General features: G+C 30.6%; 1 protein-coding gene across 1 annotated transcript in view; it reads right to left on the reverse strand.

The window, feature by feature from the left end:
• LOC121132192 (location of vulva defective 1) overlaps window positions 1–27,160 on the reverse strand; it is a 51,568-nt gene that overhangs the window by 13,816 nt on the left and 10,592 nt on the right. The window contains exon 6 of the mRNA XM_040727585.2: window positions 23,588–23,975. Within this exon, the coding sequence (XP_040583519.2) occupies window positions 23,588–23,975 (388 nt within the window). The remainder of the gene's footprint in view (window positions 1–23,587; window positions 23,976–27,160) is intronic.

Consider the following 27,160-nt stretch of genomic DNA (forward strand, 5'->3'; position numbering starts at 1 on the left):
ATTTGAAGATAACTCATTGCAAGGTATATAATGAGTACTTAAAGAGATCGAAGAAAAAACAAAGACTGCTTCTTCTAGTTTCCGTTTTTGGTGCAATGCACAATTCCAACAACTTTGCATATGTCCTCGAAAAAGCTTTTGGATGTATGTTCCAAGTATATCGTAGGCAAGCATGAGACTTTATTATTATGGTTCATGCACTTGTCGCTGGAGGTCAACTTCCATCCCGACGAACCCTCCAAAGGATTATTGAGAAAAAGTATGCCTCCGTCTTTGATAGCTTGAAGGATAAGTTAATGACCACTGCAGATGTTTGGACGGGATTCCACAATAAGAGATCCTTCATGATAAAATTTTGGAACGTCTATCTTTTTTGTTGAAATGGGACCTTTTTGAGGGTATTCATTCTTACGACAGAATTGCAGCTATATAATATCAGCCCTTAAAGAATATTTGCCTCACTTCAACAAAACTTGTTGGAACTGTTACCGACAACCTATCAAATTTTCGGAAATCATTACGTTACGTAATCATTGGTTACGGCAGGAAATAGATGGGGAGGATGATTTTGAGGCTGATTAAAATGAGGGACAACGTGAACCTCAGGATATATCTTCACTTTTGAGCAAAGCACATCAAAATCCAGCAGATATTCATCTTGCAATGAACGTTCAGTGTTCAAGTCTGAACATTCATTTTAACGTTGTTTTAACACTGATTACAAAGAATGGGATGAAAACAGCTTCCAAGAAGATTCTACGTTTCAGGAACATGTTTCATTCCACAAATCAATATTGTACTGTCCAATGGAACAAATTCTGAGCATCTTCTTCGAAAGAAAAGTTGACCAAAGTTATAAAAAAAACTGAAGACAACTTGTTCAAAAAGATGGAATTCATTGTATGATTCTTATTTAGATCTTCTATCTTACAAAGAATTATTCGATGACTTGTTTCAGTGCATAAATCTCTCTTTCTTAAAGGTAAAGATATACTGTTCTTTGAATAGTTGCTGGCAGTCATGACCCCAGTGGTGGTGGGACTTGATATTCTTCAGGGAAAGGAAAACACCATATTAGTATAGTTGATAATATTGTAGAGAAAAACGCGTGCGAGGAGACAGGGGGGAGAAAGACACATGGTATGATTGTTTAAAATACTGATGTGATTATCAGCGATAATCACATCAGTATTTATCAGTTGCCTGCTTTATTATGATTTTTGAGGGTGTAACGAAAGTATTTATTAGCAAAATGTTTAATAAAGATATACTACGTATAATTGACTTAGACGATTTTTATCCGTTACAGTAGATTTGGAAACGTCACACTCCATGAAATAGTAATTCATTATGAACCTTATTTTATTTCGAAATTAGTAAATATTTTATACTTTTTACTGATAACTTGATCGTCATTTGGTGTGGACGACTCAAAACATTTTTATATGTATTTCTATAAATGACATCAGTACCAACATCCTCCATTAATTTAATGATGGCTCCTCGGGAAGGGATAGGTTTACTCGTGTATTTCTCCATAAATTTTTTGAACATAGATGATAAGCAATTGATAAGTAATTCCCAAATTCCTGGGCCTCCATTTTCAGAAATCCAGACAGAAGGCGACGTTATTTTAGGGATTTTATTCAGTTCTCTATCGACTATCACCATCTAATATTATATTAATATTGAATAATAAAGGCGGGAATGATGACGTTCTTGATTGATAGAAGACGATGTATATTATTTAATCAATGATGCCATAAGTATTTCTTCTCTTCTGCTCGCACGCTTTTCTATTCTTACCAAAATTATCACCCTTACATATTAGGACAGCTGCCTCCAATTCTATTGGAGAAAAAATATCAACATCAAGAGCTTTTGAAGTCTCGATTAAGAACGTGTTCTTGTCCTGTCGAGGGACAACTGCAAGAACTCCATCAACGATATCGCGATTTTTTTCATTTGAGCACGTGTAATATAGTTGTATATTACTTATTCATATCATCTTTTACCATGCCTATCTTTAAACTACGATGGTTGATGGATCCTAATACGAAAACAGAAGTGAAGATGCTTGCTCTGAGCACCCAACAGACTAACTTAAATAGTTATTTTTTAATATCAAAATAAATTTTAACTTAACCAAGGTTAGGGTAGTTAATTTAACTTAAATTACTCTAAGTCAATTAAATTAAACTTAACTAGTTAAACAAAGAGTTAGCATTCATCGAATTCAAAATTTTCTTTAACTCAACTATATATTAAAAAGTACAATAATAATTTACTTTAACTTAACTTGTTAAAAAAATAAGTTAACTTGCCCATCACTGCTTTGGAGTGTACTATATAGACAAAGAAGAGCCGTTGAAAGACTACAACAAAAAGAAAACGCTCACCCATATTTTTCTAACTGCAATTGACAAGAAATATATGTACTATTATAATTTATAATGTATGAAAGACTCACTAACTAACTAGGGAGAGGAGCAACCCTAGAAGAAGAAGAAAATGGTTTTCACGACATGACTCTTCCGTTAATGAATTGGATCTAAATATATTATAAATTGCAAAAGATGAAGGTAAGATCTAATTTTGAAGAAATAATACTCCACAGAAATATAGCATATACTGTTCGAAATGAAATTTTGTGATTGTTCTTTTAGTTTTACCCTTTAATTAGATACTTATTATATTAATTTGATATTGGTTTAATTAAAACATCAACTTATTTGTCAAATCCAATTTTTGAATATGTTTTTTAAGTGAAATATTTTTTTCTTAATTCTATATTTCGTTGGTGATTGTTTTATTTACATGTAGTGTAGACTTTTTTATTGTTTCTAATACAGTGACTGTGTAATAATAGTAATTTTTTTCTAATAAAAAGCAACTTTTCTATTAATGTATTGAAACAGTATATAACCAGAATATATATTTATATACATCATCATTTAATAAAGTTTCTTTGATGTGTTCTGTTTATTTTTTTTATTTTTTTTTCATATACAAGAATGCACTCATTTCCAATTTTTGCTTAAAATAAAATGTCGTTTTTTTCAGTTTTATATGAACTTTTTTATGAATGCATTCATACAATATTTTTAAGAATATATATTTCAATGCAAAACAACTGGTTGCACTTAATAAAAACATCTTTTAAGCGAAAAAATAAAATAAAGTCGAACTTATAACCCCCACCCTGGATTCTAAACAAAGCTCATCTACGAAACAAGAATATTGGATCAAAACACCATGCACCTCCTAAAGCTAAATATAGACATTTAAAAGCAGAGTTATATAAAAGATTGACTCGTCTTTGAAAATTATAAACCTCTATGCTTTTGTCAAGGAAGTGAAACTAACCATAATCAATTTTTAATCAAAAAATTTTTGTCTGACATATTTATAAATATATTAAGACGTTTTGAGATCATTTTTTTATAACTATTTCTTCAAACTTTAATGGTATATTCAAATTTAACTTTTTTTATCTTTCTCGTATTACTTTTACTAAAAATAATGTTTTTATTTGTATAACAACTATTATAGACTTTGATTATCGCATCTTTTTTCTTTTGTTCTAACTTTAGTAAATGTCCACCATGATTGCCCATTAAAATATGCACGTTCTTTCTTTTCATTGGTCAGGAGGATTGGATTCCCTTTGATGCCCTTCATTATATTTATCCAGCCTCTTGGCAGTTAAACTTTGTAGTCAAGAAGCTGTAGTTTATTATGATATTAAATATCATAAACGATATAGCCATTTACGCATGCTATATCTAGAAAATCAAAGAAATCGTGATGATAACTTGAAATCTAAGTGGTATGAAGCCTTTTTTTATCCATGAGATCAACTTTCGCAAGCCTTTCTTGTTGAGGGTTACAACTGTAGGACTATCAGGGGCATTTCTTTATATGCTTTGTCACTCTTAATATATTTGTTGGGTATTTACAAATGATCTTATGGATCTTCTTTCCTTTCTTATATTATTGCGTATATATAATGTGTATTTTATATTAAGTACTTACTTTATGTAAAATAGTAAAAAATTGTATTAGCAATTATTGTTGAAGTCAAGATTTCAAAGTATCACTTATGACAATGTCAGGAGTCAATGAAGCATCTTTTACATTCGTTTATGTGGTAAATAATTCAGCAGGTATAATTAAAGGCATTTAATCAATTATTAATGTCATCTTCGTCAGCACTGTGTACTTCGTTTAAAATACTAACAATTTGGTCGTCAATAATAATTTTGCTAAAAATATTATTAATTATTCTTTTTTGTCTTTCCATTATCTAGTTCATCAACAACTCGACATTCAATAAAAAAGTACTCATAAAAAATATATCTCTGTGCATATTTTTCTTCCAAATCTATCTACTAATAAAGTGTAATTTAATATGAATTCTACAAAAGAAAAAAAAATATGTGTCTAATCCTGAACATTTTTTATATCTTATAAAAGAGAAAAAAGAAATTACCTTTTATAAAATATTAGTATTCAATATATTATAAATGAATATGCAACCACATCTTCTCATCATGGTCAATATTCAACTTTACATTCTATGTATAAAAAAGGTAACATGAAATACTAATACATGAAATTATCTTGAATGGGATTTAAACGGATTGCATATGTCAATATACAACAATCCCCTTCACTTCATGAAATAGGCGTATAAATTTCCTATTTCTCCAATACATCTTCACATTCTCGATCTTAATCTTGTAGCTCTCATTATTTTCCCCATGATATCCCACCTCTTTGATATGCTATTTTGAATACGCACTTTCTTTTCAGCCTCGAGTACGGGTAAATCTTTTGATCGCCTATCATTATAATGCTTCGCATTTTCTCTCTCTCTTTCTAACGCGATACTGTATTATAAAGGTGTGTCGCTCACAACTTTTATAATTTGACAGAAGTAGGCATTCCATTATAATAACGTCACATAAGTGTGGAAAACGTTAGCCCGTACATGTATTTTACCCTTAGATTACAAAGAGTCTAACTCAAAATTTAAGATTTTGTACTTGCAAACTGGGCCTGGCACTATATAAAGAGGGAATTACATTTTATTCTCATAATATACCCTTGTAGGTATGAAACATTAAAAAATAGGTGAACATCTATCTAGGTTTATGAATATAATACGGTCGACAACTATTACTACTAGTTCTCTTGGAGTTGTGAGTTTGAACAACTGGATCTAATCATTTTTGAATATTTTTCAATTTTCTTTACAACATTATCTTAATATTAGGTATAGTTTTATAATAAAAAAAAAACAATCATTATATAGAAGAAATCAATTATACTTTAAAAATAAGTCGTTATTAGTTTTCTTAACATGAACCGCTCATGTGAAAAAAATAAACTTACAACTAGATTTGCATGTCCAAAAAAACAAACAAATAATCCAACAAGTTAAAAAAATAAAACAACGGATAACTCATAAATAGGTAATGGAAATTTTTTAAGAATATTATTGACACTTTATTATTTTTTCAATCAATACTAGAACAATCGGATTATTATATTGTTACATTTTAATTATTGTTTTCTTTAAAACAACTTCTAATTATCTAATATAGAAAACATTTTATAATTTATTTATTCGTGTTGAGATCCTAAATCTTTGTAAGAGTAATATTGCAATATGGTGACAAGCAATTTGGCCTTTTAGAGAATCTTAATATGTTTGGGATATCAATGACATTCAGATATTTCAACATAAGCCTACAGAAGTTAAGAGGTCTCTTATATATTTTGTAAAAAACATGATCACTTGACAGCTCCGAATAACTATTTATATGTAATAGGAGAGTAGAATATGCATTATATACCAAAATATCGATAAAAGAGAAGCACATTATCTTTATCAGTCCACAATCATGTTCCACTTATTTTCCAATGCCAAGGGACTTTGTAGTAATATAGCAATCAAGCATGAGCATGAAGCGTCTAGCTTATATCTGTATAGACCGTATATCACGAAGTTCAACTTATAAATGGAATTGATATAAATGTGATAGAGGTGAGTGATTTCTGTGTTATATACATCCGGGAAACTGAAGGACTCTTAATAATAGAATAGTTTTCTTAGAGTTGGAGACGAAGCAAAGTTGACTTATTAATAATTTCAAAGAAGGAGCTGTGAGTGGAGGATTAGAACTCCCCTGCTTCTAACTGGGTATCTCAGCCAATTATTATGTCGTTTTATGGAACTCCTTAGTTCTTATATGTAGAAGTATACGATGATTCCGTGAAAGATCTGATGGAGTGTATGTAAAGGGACAATTATTAACGGGATCAGAAGTCACTAATTACAAGTCACCTTGATATGAAGAAGTACCTGCACAATGAACGGATCTTTCCATTAAAGGAGATGAGATCCGCGGAGTGAAACACTTGTCCATTGGATCTCGCCTTAAGAATCGAGATCCCTTGAAAAGAACATTACATTGAAGAGAGTTTTATTATCCACCACCTTGATAAATTCTCAATTCGCGTTGTTATATTAATAGTATTGTTTTAATTTTTGAGTGAATACAACATATGTGAGGTCACTCAGTTCAGCCAATCAGAATGCAGACACTAACCGACACACTTATATTATCCACTACCTTGGTTTTCATGACTCAATTACTCTGGCTTGCTTTTTGACTTTGGCAGGGCTCACATTATTTTATTATCATTTATATTTCATTATTCATTCCACGCCAGTAAATGGATTCTCTTGCACGTCTCCTCGTCTTCGTAATTCCTTGATGAACGGAGTTGAGTTTTGTCAAAAAATCTCTTTGGAACAATGATTCTCGTTCCTTTCAAGACTAGTCCATCATTAACAGTCAACTCATTCCAAACGGCCTTGAACAATTGTACAAAAAGATTTGAGAATCTACACTTATGAATCATGCCAATCTCCATACATTTTACTAGACATTGATAATTTTCATTAAGGAAGGCTATTTGTCTCATTTCTTCAATGATAGGGTCCATGAATCCAATATTCCTAATATTTTCCTTCATCATAACGACTCTGGCGATAGCTTATCGAATTAAATCCTTCTTTCCGTCCTAAGTCTCCTTTTCTTTCTCCGGGGCCCCGACAGGTGCTTTAGAGAGAGCATCAGCAATCAAATGATCCTTGCCTTTCTTCCAGCCAACATAAAGTTGATAATGTTAAAGATCTATCCTTATCTTTTGGACCTTCGTGTTTTCAATCGAATTGAGCAAATAATTATTAAATATCGGAGGGAGTGAATAGTGATCGGTAACGACTTCAAACTTTGGTAATCCCATAAGGTAAATATGACACTTTTTTATTACACATTTGATTGCAAGAGACTTGGGCTCTACAATTGCGTATCATGACTCTGTGTCGTTCACAAATCTCGAATTGCAATCAGCTAATTTCGATCTCTCTCCATGTTTTTGTAGCAAATCGAATCCAAGTCGTTTAGTTCTTGAGGTATATGTTTTGATCCGCTTCTCCTGCTTTGGATCAAAAATTGCAAGAGCAGGGGGATTCATCAACATCTCCTTGCCTTCATTCATGGCTTAAGTATGTACATTTTCCGAAACAAATTCATTTTTTGATTTCATCAGATGACTTAAAGGCACTGCTACTATACTAAAATTCGATGAAACGCCAGCAAGCTGATTTGCTAAAGCATTAAATGATCCCAACTCTGTTTTATTTGTAGGTTCAGGGAGTTCACGGATCCCTTTTAACTTCTTTCCAGCACACGTGATATCATCCTTACAAATTTTATAACCGACGAAATTGATATCTCCACACACAAATATACTCTCCAGGTGTTCTTAAAAACTTTCATCACCAGCCAGGACATCTTCGACAATTTTATGAGCGTTGCCGATTTCTTCTAAGGCTTAATTGCACCTACAATTGAATGCATCACCAGTAGATATGAAACCCATGGGTGCTCGTTTGGAAAAATATCTTCTATATCATTCACTGCATCAAATTTAGTAAAATATTCGGATTTTGGCTTAATTACAGAGACTGGCTCTTTTGGTTTTTTCATGGGGTGAACTAATCTTCTTACTTGAGAGTTCAATTTACTTAAATGAATTTTTAAACGTATCTTTCCGCTAGCTTTGGTACAACGACAATCGGATGACACCCATCTGTTATGTCATCCTCAATCTTCTCTGTCATGTCCTTCATCACCACATCAACCAATGTCCTCTTGACTTGGTCCCTGTAGCAAAAAGAGATTTGCTTCAATCCATGAAATGCAAACGGCTTTGCTCCTTCCAACAGTTCTATTCTCATCAGGGGAAACTTCATTGTCCTCAACTCTTCTCCACAGGCAAATACATCTGAAAACTCATCTATCAATTACTTGAGGTAATTTCTTTTTATTTCTTGGGATATGTTGGAATCTTGGTGCATTTAACATTGGTAACGACTGTTTCTATACTTGTTTCAGTGGTCGAAGGAAATCTGGGTACAAAATTCCCAATCCTATGTATGCAGCCGATAGATAAACATTTCATCTTGGTCAATAACTTTGACAAAATACACAATCTCATTGTGCTGAAGATTTCCGTGTCTAAATATCCACTCAACACCTCTTAAAACTTCCAATCTCGAGCCGTTCACACTCACAATTTTGGGAGTGGCTGATGAGTTCCCTGGTTTGCTTGATTGTAAGTCTAAGTCGAGTAAATAAGAAAACAGTGACTTAAAACTTGCAGAAACACGGTCTCAGTTCTGTTGGGTACAGGTCACCCCTCACCCGTTAGGGGGAGGGTTGTTTTGAAATTTTTGTCCTCTTCAGGACAAGGACTTATATTGGTCTTAAAATTATTTTTTAGTTCCCTAAACAGTGATCCCTTGTGGACCATGTTCCCCATACTTATTTGCTCTCTGCCTCCCTTTGTATATTCTGTTCTAGTACAAATATTTACAAATATATATGAAAATTCTAAAAAGTTGAGACATATATATGTTTGGCGATAACATAAAAGAAGGTCGGAATTTTTTAAATGAAACAGAGAAAAACGCAATATAATTTTTTTACTTCAATGAAAAACCAAAGAGGAATGTTTGAAACAGCCAAATACAATAATAAACCATTGAAAAACTGTCCAACATGTTATTAAAATGAATTATATTAGTTTCAATTTTTATATGAACATACTATTTACAAATTCAGTCAATTTGATTGTGCTGTATTTGAATTTTAAATCGAATTTTGATATCATGAATTTCAGTTGATGAGTCATGTTCTTAACTGGCTAATTCCTTTCTTCTTTTCGTTATTTTCACAACGTGAATACTTATACCAGGTAGTACTTTAGTTTTGGAGTCAGCATTATATTTTACTCGCCCTAATATGCAAGAAGTTTTTTATACTTCTTTAGTATGTGTAATAAGTTTTTTTTTTGTGTAAGAATAATTTATTGTTAGTTTATAAAATTTTGGCAGAAAAATTTGAAATAAATAGGATAATACTTTCAACGAGAATCATTTGGACTCAACTGGTAAGAAAAACTTAATTCTTAACATTCTATAGTTGAATATAATAATTATTATATAAAATAGATTTTTTAGAATTTTACTTGGCATATTTATTTATTAATTAATAGGAAATTATTGATTCATTTAGCAGACTAACTTTTATTTGATAAATTCTTTCTTTTTCTTGCAGAATGATTTTTGTTGTTAATTTCGTAAGAAAAACAAATTGTACATATACAAGATAATGTAAAAAGGTATTAAATTTGTGACTATTTTACATTTTACTGTCATTATTCAAGACAAATGTTCTTCTTTTTTAATTAAAGTATTAACAGTAACAGCAAATACATGTCTTGAATTCTTAAATTTAAATAATGTGTTTCTTATAGTATGTACTTGGAAAAATTTCTGTAATATCTGATAAAGATGAATTGTAGTCAAGTACATGACATCTGTTGGTCTTTTGAGTCGACCTCTATTCATGGTATCCAAAAATGAATTTAAGATATAATTTGTCCCAGTTTCATCGACATAAATAAGATCTGATGAACAAACCAATTCAACACAACATTTCTGTTGTAAAAACTTCATCATTCTAAAGACTATAAATCCGCTGATGTAATAAATTACATTTTATATTTTGGTGATTCCGCCTAAGTCTGTGATATCTATATGAGAAATCATTCACAAAAATGTTTAGGAATCATCTTCAACTAGTTGTAAAAAAGAGTTGAATGGGAAAATTTATTTTAATTAACTTAAGGACCTAATGCTCATTTTCGATAAGAAACTTATTCAATTTTTTTTTTTTTTTTCACTCTCTAAAAAATGTCTGCCACTCAAAAAGTAATTAGCACTATCAAGGTGATGATACCATCCGAATCTCCTTTCAATGGGGGTAGTAATCTATTTTTCTGAGTAATATAAACTTAACGTTTTTTATATTTAGGAGACAAGTCTTACGCCAACCCTGTAGCTTTGTGAATTGCAGTTTGAAATGTTTTATTGGATGAACAGTTACGGTTACCAGATATTGTTTTCCTTTTCAATAACTATTCTCCCAATCAAATTAGATACTATATTTGTATTCTTTGATCGTTAGAAATTGGTTTTTACTGCCTTAATTTTATATGAAAATGTTTTGATGTAAATTAGCAATTCTCCGTTATTTTTACCATAATCATTTAAAGCCTCTAATGTTTATTCATAAATTTTTTAATGATAAGTTAACTTTTTTTTAAAGGATATGGATGAATTGCATGATTAGTTAATATATGCACGTATTTAATGCCCATGCGTATTTCCCTTTCTTACATAGGTTTAATGTCGTTTAATTTTGCAGTAAACGTATTTTTTTTATTTTCAAAAGACGGGAATACGACATTTTTTCATGACATCTCAGTATCTTTTATTATCAGTGTTACCAAATAACCGATTTTTATAAGGTTCAGTTAACCTTAAAAAGCGCGGCTCCGAAGGACTTTGCCACTTTTTTGAATAAATATAAATTATAGTACTTATATCACCAGATACGTTTACCATACTTTCCTAATATTAAGAAAAAGTATCCCAGCTTACTTTTATGTTATTGCATCACATATGTAAAATAAAATGATAAAAAAAACAATGTACATGAGATAAAAATATATCAAATAGATAATCAGAAAGAATATTTATAATAGTTTAATATTAAAACTTTGGACTTTAACTTGTCCATCATGTTATTAAGGGTAAGATGGCTATCCGATTAAAACCCTTGGAGAATATTTGAAAACGCATAATTTCTCTATTGTTTAAAAATAAGTCTAATTCTTTATAAACTTGTAGGCAAGTAATAGAAGCCAAAATTGCACCACTATCACATACTGAAGTTTTGTTATCGGCAATCTCCCCTTTAGCGTCCAATATGTCATTTGGGAATTTATTCAGCTCACATTTACGAAGAAAATTGACTCTTAAGTGTGAACTTACATTTTTATATCTACAAACTCTAGTATAATGTTTTTTTTTATTACAGTTCTGGCATTTGTTCTCCTTTGCAGGGTACGGTATTCCAAATTGGTGGGATCCTTGAAACCACACTTTTCACAGGGGTTATCTTTTCCCCTGGTCCATTATCTGCAAAAAATTTAATTCCTCCTTCTTCTATGGCCTCTACTGTTATTGTCAGCTCTCGAAAGTTGATTTACACCCTTCAAAACTGGATCGTTTAAGCTGTCTTGATTGCTCTTAGCTGTTTCAATGGTCCTACATAAGTTAATAGTGTCTTTAAAATTGAGCTACAAAGTTTTTTCTAAAAGCTTTATTCGAACATCTTCATCCTTGACTCTGCAAGTGATCAGAGTAGTCAACCAATCCTCTGATTTCACCTTGTAGATATGCCTTCTCTGCTAACGTTTTTAACTCGCCATATATTTCGTCAATTATTTCAAAATTTGCTTGCCTACGTAGCTTCAATTTGTATCTAGCTGTTGCAATTTGTTTTTTTTGCTTTTAGATATTTACCCACATCTTCAATAACTTCCAAAACACTTTGGGATTTCCTCACGGTGGCTAACGTGGTGGTTTTCACATCGTCTGGCATACTCTTAGGTATCTCAAGGTATGTGGTGGGATCGATTTCTTCACCCGGGAGTCTTTGGTACCTATGGTGTCACGGTGCTAGGTATTTCCTTCTTAAACCATCTGCTGCTGTATATAATAAGGTTACGTGAAATACTAATACATAAGATGATCTTGAATGGAATTTCAATGTAGGTACATTCAACATGTTTATTTATACGTATTACATTTGTCAATATACAACACCTTTCAACCCCAGAGGGGAAACAGTGTCCAACAATTTAAAAAACCCTTAACTTTTGCATTTTTCATCAAATCATTGCAAAATTTTCAACAAATATTAAATAAACAATAGAAAAACGAAACTATCCATACGTAAATAGCTTAACTGTTTTATGTTTGGTCATGTTATGTCTTTTGGTGGTGAAATAACTAAATCGGTTAGTCACTATAAGTCTTGGATGATCTCTAGGCTTAAGAGAAAATGGGGTAGAAAGATTATTTTTCTCTCAAGAAGAGAAGCTAGTTCAAAGGGGAAAAACATGCGTGAGACGTAGGGAAGATTGTAAAGCTCAAGAACCGAACAAGCCTGAGCTAATAGATTCAAATCAAGCATCAACTGTTTATTCCGATATCATTCCAGTTTCATCCACACCGGCTACGCAGCCATCTAGTGATACTAATGAAAGTATCTCAGATACTACAGGGCAAAAAGTTACTCCTTGAACCAAATTCAACATCAAAGACTCTATGTAATGATAAGCCTAATACACCTTTTCTGAGCTACAAAGTTGTCGAACTCCGTCGTACTAAGTCCCAATCACTTACCAAACGTAACAGAAATGAATTCCACTCCAACTGCCAAACGTCAAACGAGATGAAGAATCCCAAAAATAAAAATTTCAAAAAATTTAGATGTTTCATAATACCATGTCTAACTCGTCTATATCCACCTCCCGTTATATTCAACGACAAAATTGTAGAGAGTCCCATATAGGTCTCTAGATCTTTAGAGATTTTAGAAGGAAATTTGTTATTTTGTGATGGAGTTTATTAGTCAGAGACATTCTTGGGGTTATTCATCTCGTAGTGGCTACAATACAAAAAATTGTTGTTAACAATGGGACAATCGATGAGCCTTTTGAAGTATTGCAATATTTTCCTAAAAGGTTCTCGGAGATTTTAGGAGGAGAGAGACTCAATTTCCCGAAGAAAAGGAGACCCTCAAAGGTTGAAGTATTTACCAAGGCTAACATCGTAAATTATATAAAGAATGATTTCAAGGTTTCCGAAGCATCGGGTCCAGATGGCCCTTGTGGGCGAATTTCTCTCTCTCGCCTGAAGAAATTGCGCCATACCTTTTAAAAGTAGGAAAATCCATGGAGAAGTCTGGAAAAATGCCCCTTTCTCTTACCAAAGGAAGGATAGCTCTTATACCTAAAAAGGATGATGGCACTGATTTCAATCACTGGAGGCCCATCACAGTTTTAAATGAAGCTTACAGAATATTGTCTGCTGTTTTAGCTAAGCAAATTGAACCCATTTTAAACCAAAAAATTAAAGATGAACAAAAAGGTTTCCTGAGAGAAATATAAATATTACGGATATTTCATTAAATATAACTACAGCAACTGAGTCTCTAAATAGGAGTGGCAAGCTTGGTACATTGATTGCAATTGAGTTTTGCAAAATATTTGACTCTGTACGTCACTGCCACATTATGAGATTTGTTAAAAGGTTACTCCGCAAACGTTTTTTTATCCTATTAGAGCTTTACTCACTAACGGCTGTTCTATAATTTCGTTGGATGGTAAAATGAATGAACCCATGTTAATAAGAAAGAGCTGTAGACAAGGTTGTCCAGTCGCCCCTTGCTATTTATATCTGCCGTCGATGAACTAACAAGAACCATTTCGAAAAAGTATTTGGGATTTGTTGTCTCCTTTTGTGGGACTCAACATCTAATTGACCTATATGCTGATGATGTAACGTTAATGATTGAAGCTAATTCGGAAATTCAACTTCAGTATAGGATTAAAGTTCTTTTGACTTTTTTAACAAATTTAAGGTCAACTCTAGATTAGAAATGAATCTAACGAAAACCGCCATCCTTCCCCTTGGAAGCCGAATAGTTCTACAATAATCGAAGCTTGTAGAGTTGTACCGAAGTTCAACATTTTAGGTATCGAATGGACAACCAATGGGGTATCAAGGGGTAATTGGGTACAACTAAATATGATGGTCAACAAACAGATCCAAAAATTCTGTTATTTATTTCTACAAAACAGCATTGATTTGTACTATTTGAGAATTGTTCCTCTTGTATTATACAGAACTACCTCCATTCCTTTTCCAGCAGAATCTGCAATGATGCAAGAAGATGCATGGTTTAAGGGGCTCTTCCATAAACATTATATTACAGCTTTAAAGCGGCCATAGTATAAATTAGGTGGTGGGTTCTGCCTTTTATCTAGTATATGTTACAAAAGCGTTGTGGAGGAATTAGGTATATACTCGTTGAGAGACTGGAGGGTGAATTCCACGTCCACTAAATATTATGAATGGATCCAAATGAGAACACCCTAACTAATCGGGATTTGGAAGTTTTTTGGCCACTTCTAGCGTCTATTCAGATAATATTACGGAAAGGAAGGCTTACTTATCATTCAACAATTGATATAATTCACGAAAATAGGACTAAAATGCTTTTTGTTTATATGTTTGGGAATCTGTTTTTATTAGAGAAGACTGCTCTCCATCATACCCTTTTAAGTTATCATGACTTAAGCCAGAAATCTATCTTTTGGTGTGGAAGATTCTGGTTTATTAAATACTTTACTCCTTCAAAACCATGGTTTTTAAAAATGAGCTTTTGCCAAAAAAACTCATCGGTGGAAGTGAAGTCTGTGTCTGATAAATATATCGTACTACTCCATCTTCCTCCTTCATGGGACGAAGAATTCTCCAATCAATTTCTGGAATTTCAGACGGGTCCAAATTTACGATACAATTTCAAATATCTACTGAAAATTCCAAATTTTATTATCTGTGCTAAGACTACGGTTTATGTTCAACTCTACCCTACACGCTTTTGCTGATTGCCCAGTTTTGAGAGTAGTCAATTATATTATCCAATTCAACGTTTGTGTGACAGAATATATTTCTTCTAACTTAATAAAGGCAAATATATTAATTGGAGCTTATAAGAAAAATAAAAATACTTCTCTTTTTCACAAAGCCGTGGAGTTTGCTTTAGTAAATATTAAATCACTCATTGCTAAAAAATAAACTATTGACTCTCCATTACATGTGGAAGAATTAAGAGCTATAATAATCAGAGCAGCTGCTCGATATTCAGCACTTTCTATCAAAATCCCTCTGTCATAATCTTCGTCATGGGCATGGGCCGGAGATATCATCAAATTTGTTATCTTTGAGGTCCATGCAATATTTTAATCTCAAAAAGTCAATAATAAGAAGACATCGTCGTTTTTTATTAACCTTATCTGATGTTTGGAATTTTTTGTTGAATATTATATCAGGTTATTTTACTTCAGGACATTAAATATGAACTATAATGTTCATTTATGTTTTTTTAAACGTAATTGTCCTGTTGCTTTTTATTTATATGATCTACTTTTATTTTGATGTGTATTCATTATTTACATTGTTTGTATTGAAGAATATAAATTAATTATTTTAACAAAAAAAAAAAATAGCTTATGACAGGTAGAATTTTAATTAATCGAATTTCAAAAATGACATTGTTTGAAGACTCATATAAAACCTATGAAAAAATGTTTTTATAAATTTTAAAAATATACTATAACTTTTCAAAAATTTAAAAATATTCTAAATATCATAAAAAATAATTAAATGACGGAAAAATCAAAATATAACAGTGCTCCGAGGATGCAAAGGGTTAAACAAAAAAATAGCTCTGAATAATTATTATGTTATATAATATCATCTATAAAGTATTATACATAATTTACTATCAAATCTTATATTATAAAACATAGTTTTTAAGATGTGAATGTACAAATTACATAATTGAACTATATAACACGATATATGTTTTCAAGAGAAAAATTCTTACTAATATCTTATTGATTAAAATTTCTTCCATTTCTAAAAGAAATATATCTAAATGACAACTAAAAATATATTTATTCTATTTCATTCGTAGGTGCCTTAGAATATTTATACGATATTTGTCTCTTACTTTTTTGAAAAGTACAACTGGTTCAAGGGGATTATATGCTACTACAAATGAAACGATAAATCAAATTAGTTCTAATAGAAACTTCTTATATTTTTAACCCAGTATCAAGTGCATTAATGTATTTATATAAATATAAGTTAGGATGAAGCTAATACCTTTACTTTGTCTAAACAAACTAATTGTATAAATTTTTATTTTTTTACATTTTATTGAAACATATTGGTAATGCAAAGTCAAGAGTACACACTCTTACAGCATGACTATAACTGATTTTGATTATTTTTGGTGAGCTGGCTTCCTTTATAAAATAAATGAGTAGGTAAAATATTAGGATTCTGTGACTCACCTGGGCCATTCTAGGGATACTCCGATTGCGGCCTAATGCGTTGGACCAGTGTTGTTCAGAAAGCCGTATTTCCACTCGTAGAGACTCGATTAAAAATATACGTCAAAATATACACAAAAAAAACAACTTTCGCTTATTCTAATTAAAAATTAAAGTTTGGGCTCAGGCATGGCCTTCAAAATGGACCTCTTTCCAAGTTGTAAAACCGATTTTGTTTTAATTTTGCTAGAACAAATTAATTTTTACAGTAGTACCAAATCAAGATTTTTTTGAGTGTTTCTTTGAAAAAGCAGTCAAGTTAGCCAAACACAACTTTATTGCAAAGGCCCAAAGCAATTTCTTAACAAAAAAGAAAGTAGAAATTACGGAGGAAGAAGTTGTGGTAATTGGTGATTTTCAGAAATTACAGTTTTATGTACTGTCCAGGATGCGGCTGAGGCATTTCATTGGATAAAGCACGGGTTAAAATAAACCTTTCGGTTTACAATTATAAAAATAAAGGTAGGATATCCCGCCACTCTTGCATTATTATATCTGAGCAGCCCTCACGATCTTGTAGGTGTAAGTTTATAAAAAAAATATACTACTTTTCAGATAGGTGCGTGGGCAAATATGAAAATTGTAAAGCCATGGTGAACTTCATGTTTCACCAAATGGGCATTTAATTGTCTGCTGAGTGGCATTTTTTTGCCATAAGTAACAGCAACGGACCTCCAGATGGTGTAGGTTGCACTATAAAATAGAAGCTTCAAAAAAATAACCTACGACGTCCTTATAAAATCCAATTATAAAGCTGATTGATTTCTTCGAATATGTACGGGACAATATGAAAAATTCTTCGGTATATTTTGATACCGAAGAAGATTATCAAAAAGAAAAGGCTATTTAAAAACAATGTTTGGTTTTGCAAAAACCATTTATTGTACACAAAAAATTCATTCATTTATTCCCAAATTAGACTGATCACTAAGAGTTTGCAACAATGTGAAACAATATAGTCAAAAGTCGAATCTGTTATATAATTTAAGTTTAAAATGAAAATTATTGACTCTATCCTTGTATTATTTTATAAATATCTAAATTTTCAATTAAATTATACTTAAATAAGAATCCTAATTAATTTTGTTAATCTACAGAAAATATGTATATTATATAAAAAAAGGAGTTCAAATATAGAAAAATAATACTAAAATAAAAATGGCTCTACATACTCTAATTTATGCATTCATTAGGATGATCCCATTAAAATCCCTTTCTAAATTTTTGATATACTTGGAAAGATATACTGTGTCATGTTCTACAAAAAATAAAACAAAATGGATTTTGCTGCTTTGCAAGGGCGTCATTTTGAAGGCTTTACCAGAGGCCCAAAATTTTTATTTTTTATAAAAATAAGATTATGATTGAATATACTTTCAAGTTTATGTTCTTTTGCTGGTTTTGACGTTTTTTTTATCGAACCAATAACAGCGGAATTATGGGCTTCTGAATAAGAATGGTCCAACACAATAGGCCCAAATTTGAGCAGGCCTGAGTCATAGAATCCTAATATTTTACGTACTCTCTTATTTCATTTCGAAAAGCCAGCTCACCAAAAATCATCAAAATCGGTGATGATCATTCTGTCAATTACAAAAAATTGAAAACACTTGACGTACCCAATACTTATATTTACCTGTAGTGCAATATTGCAATATTCATGAAATTATAGGAAAGTGACAATTAGCTTAAATTGTATATTTAGTTTTTATTAAGGTTATATTTTTCTCTCGGCTTGTTAGTAAGCAGGATTATAGAAAATAATTACTAAGCGACTTTGTTGAAACTGTACAAGAAGATTATATATGTTAAGAGTAAAACTGCCTAAAATTAAATCACACAAAATCTGACAACGCATAAACAATTATAACATTTGAAAGTTGAGATACGTTACTCATATTCAAGGTTAATAGAAATACAAGGTTAGACCATCATGTAATCAGGCTTGCTAGAATTTTCAATCTGATGTATTGTACAGACTGCTGAGCAAGACAGGCAGTTTTTAACAAAATACGTAACCACTCATAGTCTATGACGTCACCATTGCTTGTATTTTCAATTTAATGTATCGTACTTACTGCTGGGCAAGAAAAACAGATTTTGACAAAACATGCAACCTCTCATTTACTATGACGTCAATATTAAAAGCATTATGGAAGTGAAATAGCAGTTGTACATGCGTTAAGGTATAACCTTGTATTTCTATTAACCTTGGTCATATTATTGTAAACTTTTAGTGGAAAGTATATTAAACTCTACTGAGACTCTACTTATTTTTTAAATTTTCTAAATATCTGGTTCTTAGAGTCTCAAAATGTTCCTTTTTGACTATAGATATCATTAGCTAACTTTAAATTATTTTAAATAATATTTAGAGGTAGCTTAACGGCCCAAAAGTTGTAAAATTTTACACCTTTTTAGAAATATTGTGTTTGTTTTGATATCACCTTTATACTACGGTGCTGGACAAAACGATGACCGTCAACAATCGAATAGACTAAATGTCGTATAGACAAAACGTCGACCGTAGAATATAAGTTGAGGGGTTTTTTCCTAATATTCTTGCAATACATCCCATTCATACCTTTCCCACTTGAAACATACCCCACCACTCCTGTCTAAACTACCAATAAGAGGCCCTCCCAACCCCCTTATACAGCCTGAATGTTGGGGGCGGTTTTGGGGTACCTCTGTTTCCCAAAATGGGATGAACCTACTGCCACAATTTAAGCAACCACTTAGAGCTCCTCAAAACCTCTATTTACCCCCCAAATGTTAGGCCTGTTTTCGGGTACTCCCTGGCCCCAAAATGGGATTAAACCTACCTCCACTATTTAAGCAAACATTAAGAGCCCCTTACAACACTTTATTTACGCACCTTATGTTGGCGCTGTTTTGTAGTTTTGTACTGCAGTTCACGATAACCTGTGGGCCCATGGTTTGTTTGTGTGTTTTCGGAGGGGTCCTTTACACTTGTTGAGGTTCCAGCAGTGGTTTTTAATCTGTCTAGAAACTCGAATTCTGAGGTAAAGACTAGGATGTTAAATGGTCCAAAAATGGATGCCTCCATATATTTTATGCTATTTTTTATTGCCCAGACATTCCTTTAACCTACATGAACAAAAGTTTTAGCCCCTCAACACCCCTCTTTTATATCCACAAAGTTGGGATGTTTTCATGTATCGCCGGGTTCCAAAAAGGGATGAAACCCACCACCGTCATATAACTTACCTCCAAAGGAGGTAACTCCCAACACCTCAATTTAAATCCAGGAAGTTGGGGGTGCTTTCGAGTACCGACTGTTCCGAAAACCAGATGAAAATCTCAAACAATCTCACATTTCGAGGGATCCTTCGGGGTGCAAATGATGGGTAAAAGTGAGTAGTGGGGGTGGGTTTCATCCCATTTTGAGACACGGCGATACCTAAAATAGTACTAAATTTTGAGGTATAAATTAATGTTTGTTGGGGTTCCTTATTGTTAGTTTATAAAGGTGTGGTTGGGTAAATATCTTGGACGAAAAATTTCTTGAGTCAAATGTCGTAGAAAGTGTTTTTCATATTTTCAAATGTAATATTTTCTAGTCGACGTTCTGTCGGTCGACTTTTGGTACAGTCGACCTTTTGTCTATTCTACATTTTGTCGTTCGAGGTTCTGTCTGTCGACGTTTTTTCTGTCGACAATTCCACCAACTACCAAATTACGAAATTTAATAAATTTAAATAAACAAAGTTTTTATCAAAAATAATTTATAAACAAATTCCATAACTACGTTTCCAAAAGAAGGATAAGTGCATTGAGATAAATTGTAGCTTAACTAATAATGATAGTGTCAATTGAAAAAAAAAAAGATCCACCCTAACGCCCATTCAAGATATTTTAGTGTTTTCAAATGTAAAAATATTTATTTCATTAATATGGATTACTTGGTTATTTATTATAGTTATTGACAAAATTGAAAGAAGAGAACACATAAATTTAAGGGATTTACAAAAAAGTTTTTATTTTAACTCTCTGTTACTTTTCTTTCAAATCCAACTGCCAAAAATCAATTAAACTCAATAAGTTATAAAAATACAATTTTCTTATCTTTCTTCCTAAAATATATTTAGTTTATTCTTTATAAAAAAAGCAAATCGTAACACCAAACAAAAATGAGCATGGCAATTAAAATGGTCCTTAATTTTGTATATTTGTGTCTTTCAAATGATAAAAATAAATATATTTTAATGAAGAGTTATTTTTTTATCATTTATATTAAAACTATGAATAACACGGGGCAACTATATTTTAACTAGTTTTCCACTTTGATTAAGATTTTGCTTCTTGACTGACTCTCAAGTAGCAATTGGAGTATTGTGATCGATAAAGACAAAGAGTTCACTTGTCCGAGATACAAAAACTCTTTTGAGGTCATTTGCTAGTGCGGTCTTTCTCTCCCTCTGCTGGTTAAGAGATCACAGTAATGTCACTGGAAATGAGGAGCTGATATGCTAGACAGAGGTGGAGATCTGTATTGACCTCCTAACCAAATTGTTGGTATCCCTCGATAATCTCTAAGGGAGAAAGTATCTGCTCATAGTATATACAAACGGCAGATACTTTGGTCGAACCTTGACTTCTTCCGTCAAAGCCGTGTGATTATCCCTAGATTTAGGCTTCGGAGGTGGAAGTATGTCATGGATTTTTCGAAAGGAAAACGGAGCTTCTTGGTTCAGTTTACCACTGGGCATTGTCTCCTAAACCAATACTATCCCCATTTGTATCATGAAGTTAGCCCACTATGACATGCGTGTGGTTTAAGAGATGAAGAACCACTTCACCTGATTTATGAATGTCCTAAATTTATAATTCAGCGGACACGGCTTTTGGTCAATTTTAGAACTTTCAAGTACATTCTGTCTTAAGTCTCTCCAGTTTCTTATTAAAATTATTTCTGTTGTTGGACGCTGGCTGAGCAATACACCATCCCTAGAACACGATCAGGGCGGGCTGCAGTAGGAGATATAACCGGAAAACTATTGCGAGGGCACCACAAGTTAAAACCATTTTTACATGTGCCCCTACTGATTGTATCTTTTTTATGATATGCAGCAATAAATGTTTTAATAATAATAAGATGGTGTGTTTTTCTAGTTGCTTTAATCTCGAAAAACATGAAAACTATCTTTATAACACCACATTTATAGGTGTGTGGCCTACAATGTGTTTTTATAAATATTTTTGACAACATCTACATATTTTAGTGTTTATTTTCGACTTGAAAAAAATAATCTTAAAGCTAAATAAAAGAAAAAATATAGTTTGGATTCAATTTAAAAAGTATATATTTCTGCATATTTTTTTAATCCAAGGATAAAAATTGTAAAAAAATAAAGAAAAAGGGGCACTTTTGATAACAGTCTAAATGAACCCTTGATTTTTGACAAACAATGTAAAATCATTGTTTGTTGTGAGTGAAAATATAAAATTTTACAGGAATACAAAAGCTTATTAAAAAATTCAATATCTCTTTTATTCTTTGATTTTAAATAAATCAGATTTCTTTACTGAGTTTTGTCGTATGTAAAGACATATAATTTCATAGATAAAAAAGCATATAAAAATTAAATAATTCATAAGTTATTTAATATTTCTTGCTTGAAATAAATATTTTTGTATATACTAATACTTTATACTTCTTCTCGTCCTTTCAAGAACATTATATCTTGTTAGTAGACGTACAAAAAATTTAGTTCCTCTTTTTTACTCAACTTAGATGAGTTACAACTCTGCCAACCCCATATTCTTGAGATTTTTCTTCCAGGGAATATGAACAATCAAAAAACATACACTCTTTTTTTATTGATGTTATTCTCTCTTTATATATTCCATCCCTCACGAAGTATAAAGTATTTTGTTTATCGATAACTTGAATCACCACACTGTTCTTTTAACCAAATTGAATAAATGAAGTTTTTTTATTTTACTGTAACATATGGGAATTATAATATAGATTATTCAATTATGCGGCATTGTATTTTAGCTATTCCGTCCACATATTTGTTAACCATTTTTTCATTATGGCCCTTGAACCATGACATGTTCACTGAACCTTTCCACTTGCTAATTTCAGTACCTTTTTATAAATTTTTATTTAATACCTTTGAAGATCAAGCTTTATCCAGATTATGAGTTTTTGCTTGTCAAAAAATCATTCAAATCAAGTTAAACTATTTTTACTAGATGAAAACATGACCATTGATAAGGAATTATAAAACAGGATATTTGCATGATTGTTGAGACACTGCAGTACTGCAGCCTTGTCTTTTCTTTCTGAACAACAGTCTTCCATTCTCTAAAATAAGATCTTCATACTAACATGCCAAGTACATTTTATTATCTTGGCCATTTACCTAAGATATGTTTAGAGTACCTTCCCAATTGACATCCTTATAGATCTGTAGATTAATGTTTGAAATCAAATAAAACCCAAATCTAACGTAATATTACTATTATTCTTTTTATGGAAAATAATGCCATCTATTTATTTATTTTGAAGATGCAACTTTCCTTCAAAAAAAACAAAAAGAAAGATTTTAGTGGCATCAAATGAACAGAAAAAGGATGATACTTTGCTACTCCTTTTATAATATTTTAACACGTGAGTGCATATTTAACAAACAAAGCACTAATGTAAAAAGTATTATCTTCCTTTTAAAATTATCGTGTTAAGGTGTAAATGCAAATAGCTTTTTTAGTTAAATCTTATATATGTAAAGAAAAAGTTTTGTTCAGTATCATTTTAAAAAACCTCTTGCCATATTTCTTTTATATTTTTTGAATATATATAGATTATAAATACATATATTCTTAAAGAAATAATTTTCATTTTATCGGAGATAGTATTTTATATTTATATACATACCATTTTCATTTCTTCGTACATCTCTCATGCTTTTAAGAAAATCACATTTCTTCACAGTAGGTAAAAAATTATATCCAAATAATATAATAATAGAACTATTATCGTTTATATTGCCTGCTTTGATTTCTAGATTCAACGTGGAATAAGGATGAGATATATTGAATTGATGGTACATAATGGGTGGTTTATTATCATAACTCTCTAGTTTTGAGGATACATCTACATGAACAAAATCCTCACTCAAATCGCCACTAATGTCTTTATGAATAAGAAATTCGATGTCTCGGGATAGATTATCGATGATTACTTCATGGTCATACCCATCATAGACTTTAACATCAATTTGTTTTGTTCCTGGATGAAGTCGTTGAGCTGAGATAGGATATATCTAAAATAAAGGCAAATAATATACTGTTGAATTAAAATCCAAAATAAACTAAATTACATTCAATTTATATAAATTATTAATGTGGTTAAGTTTTTAGGACACACTTTTTAGAAATAGTTACAAATTTTCCATTCCCTTAAACCATTAAAGAATTTTAAAATAACTGTAGTAAGAATTTTTGAAATCATTAGTAATTTTATGGCTGTTGAAGTCCAATTATAGTATTTATTTAATTTTTAAAAAGTTCACCCATAATAAAATATATATATAAATGAAGATATATTAAACCTCTATTTGATACAAATTAATTTAATTTCATTTATTAAAAAGGGAGAGAAAAAACAATAAACTATTGTTCTATAATTCTAAAAAACTTAATTTAATTAATAAAAAAAATTTTGACATTAGAAAGTTTAAAAACATACAAATAATTATTTAATGTTTTTGTACTGACTTCTTCGTTTTAAAAATTAAGATTCGTTTGAGTAAATTCTAACAATTTGAACAATAAAAATCATTTGCAAAATGAACTAAAGATAAGCAATATTTAGAAGTTTAGTTAATCAGTTAGATTTTATACCAAAATATATTATTAGTGAATGGAGTTTAAGTAAGTAAGCAGAATGAAGAAACTTTGTATAATTAATTCAATATTCAGAAATAATAGTTTTCAAAATTTATCATGGTTATATGAAAATAGCCTCAAAAGTTAGACTGGAAATAATCTGGTTGAAAAAAGTAACACATGGGGAAATACAAGTTTCAAAACAAATATTTTTTTGACTACAAAATTGCCAAATAAAAATAAAATACAAGATTTGGGATTAAAAAATAAACTTTTAATTGTCTGATTTTTCTTTAAATTGTCTTCAAAAATTAATTTATGTTTTTCATAAAACCATTCCAAAACTTAAAAACCAGTTTTTAAATTTGAAAAAAATACATATTTGAATAAAATTATAGAAAAAGACTGTCTCAAATTGTATAAAAAACTTATCAATTCCCCGGAAACAGATAGGTTTAGGGGGGTTTTACATATGATGCGACTCGCATAACAGGGCTTCAAACACCGTGGAATTTGTATAATTCGGTGGTTGGAATTATACTGACTCCCCTCATATCGCGTTTTTTAAATTATGATAATAAATAATAAGAAACTTCATAATGAGAATTTTTCTTGTGAGTTCGTTTATATCCTATATATTCAAAAAAGAGAAGTATATAATTTTGTAGTGTCCTTTAAGTATTTGATTTGATCCCTATACTTACAACTTTTGATTATTATTTATTACACAGGGTTGCAATTAATATGATTGCTAAATAAATATTGGATAAACTCTGATTATTTATATGTTATATTATTGAAATGACCGGATTAAAAATCAAGTAAATACCCAATTCAGATTAAATCAGCTTGTCTAATTTACATTATTTTGAATAATTTCTAATAAATTAAATATTTTTATTGTCCTCATGATACTCAAAATACAAAGTAAAATAGTAAAAAGTAAATTCGAAAAATAATTCATCCCATTTTGCACGTTTAAGTATTAAAAAATTCCATGCACAATACAAATTTCCTTGCTCGGAAAACCCCTGATAAACGAGTGTTTAAAAATTAGTTTAACTTGTTTTCATTTTTTGTACAAAGCCTACATAACGGATCTCTTTAGAAAACATCATTTAATCAATCTTGTGAACACTTTATAATTGCCTATTATGATTTATTACATTAGACAAAAAAAATTTGCCCATGCATTAAAATAATGTGTTCCGGATTGAATTTACCTCAAAATATGAAAAATACTTTTAAAATCTAAAATTACTGCATACGTGGTATACAAAGAACAAAAAATATACCTTCTATAAATTTTTTTATGCTACCTTAATAAATAAATAAAAAATTTCAACCAAAAATTACAAAATATCTATAAAAATATTATTTTTTTATGTTATTTGTTTCAATTAGAAAGTTTTATTTCTTTATTTTACGACAAACTATATATTTCTACTCATTTGATCAAAAATGAGGAATAATTTAAATTTTGAAAAAGGTTATTTTTTTTTCCTTTTTTTATTTATATTACAATTATTACATGCCATTCTTCGATAAAAAAACATAGAATAAAGTACAATATAAATATTTTATGACAAAAATTATAAATTGAATTATCTGAATGAATTTTATTTTTTTCAAATAAGTACTCCATAGGATTCAAACACAAAAAAAATCGAGTTGTAAGGGTAATTTTCATGTTTTTTGAGGTAAAATTAATCAGAAACAACCGAATCGAACGACAATAAAAATTTAAAATTATGTTGACTACTATTTTGTATAAATACTTTCTGAAATTCTACTAGTATTTAAACTTCTAAATTACTTGAAATTTGAGACTATAATTATGTGTACATTGTATAAGGAAGCATTTCATCCAAATTTTGAAGAAAAAAAAACAAAGAAAAACCGAAATTGTAGGTGTCAAAGAATTAAAAATAACCAATTAGTGCCAAGACTACAAAATATTATACATATTTTAACACTTCCTTCTATTGAAGTGATACCTTTTAAAATAAAAATTGATCTAAAAATCTCAAAACTTGTACATATATTTGCTAACTGTTCTGAAACTAACTGTATAAAGTTTTTCCTCCAAAAATTGAATGCCCTATAGGTCCTAAATATTGAAATAAGTTTTTTTAATTTGAACAAGATGGTAATAAAAAAATAATTGTACACTTGAAAAAAAATTACAAACGAAACTCTTAATTGCCATCCAAATTAGATTACACCTCTTTCTATACAATGATATTAACGAAATAAAAAAACGATCTAGTTTTTTTTTCAAGTTTGTAACCTTATTCCCTGAATAATGTTGTGTCGGGTCTTATATAAGATGAAGGACTAAAATCCAGTCCAGTTCACTCCAGTCAAGTTCATTTCCACTTTTTAGCTCTTAACTAAAATGAAATACCGACTCTTCAAGTTGTCATTGAGGTGTTTCTTGATTTTATGTATTTATATTTTTGTGTTGCATTTAAGGATTGGTTTTTGAGACAAGTCTTAGTCTGGACTAGACTGAAATAGTTGTAACCCACACAACACTATCCCTGATTACTAAAATAAAAAAGTCGAAAAAGTATTCTTACGCTTTAAATTACGCCATTTTTTAGTTTAATTCAATTAA

Source organism: Lepeophtheirus salmonis, chromosome 2, assembly GCF_016086655.4.
Source record: "Lepeophtheirus salmonis chromosome 2, UVic_Lsal_1.4, whole genome shotgun sequence".
Taxonomy (NCBI): Eukaryota; Metazoa; Arthropoda; class Copepoda; order Siphonostomatoida; family Caligidae; genus Lepeophtheirus; species Lepeophtheirus salmonis.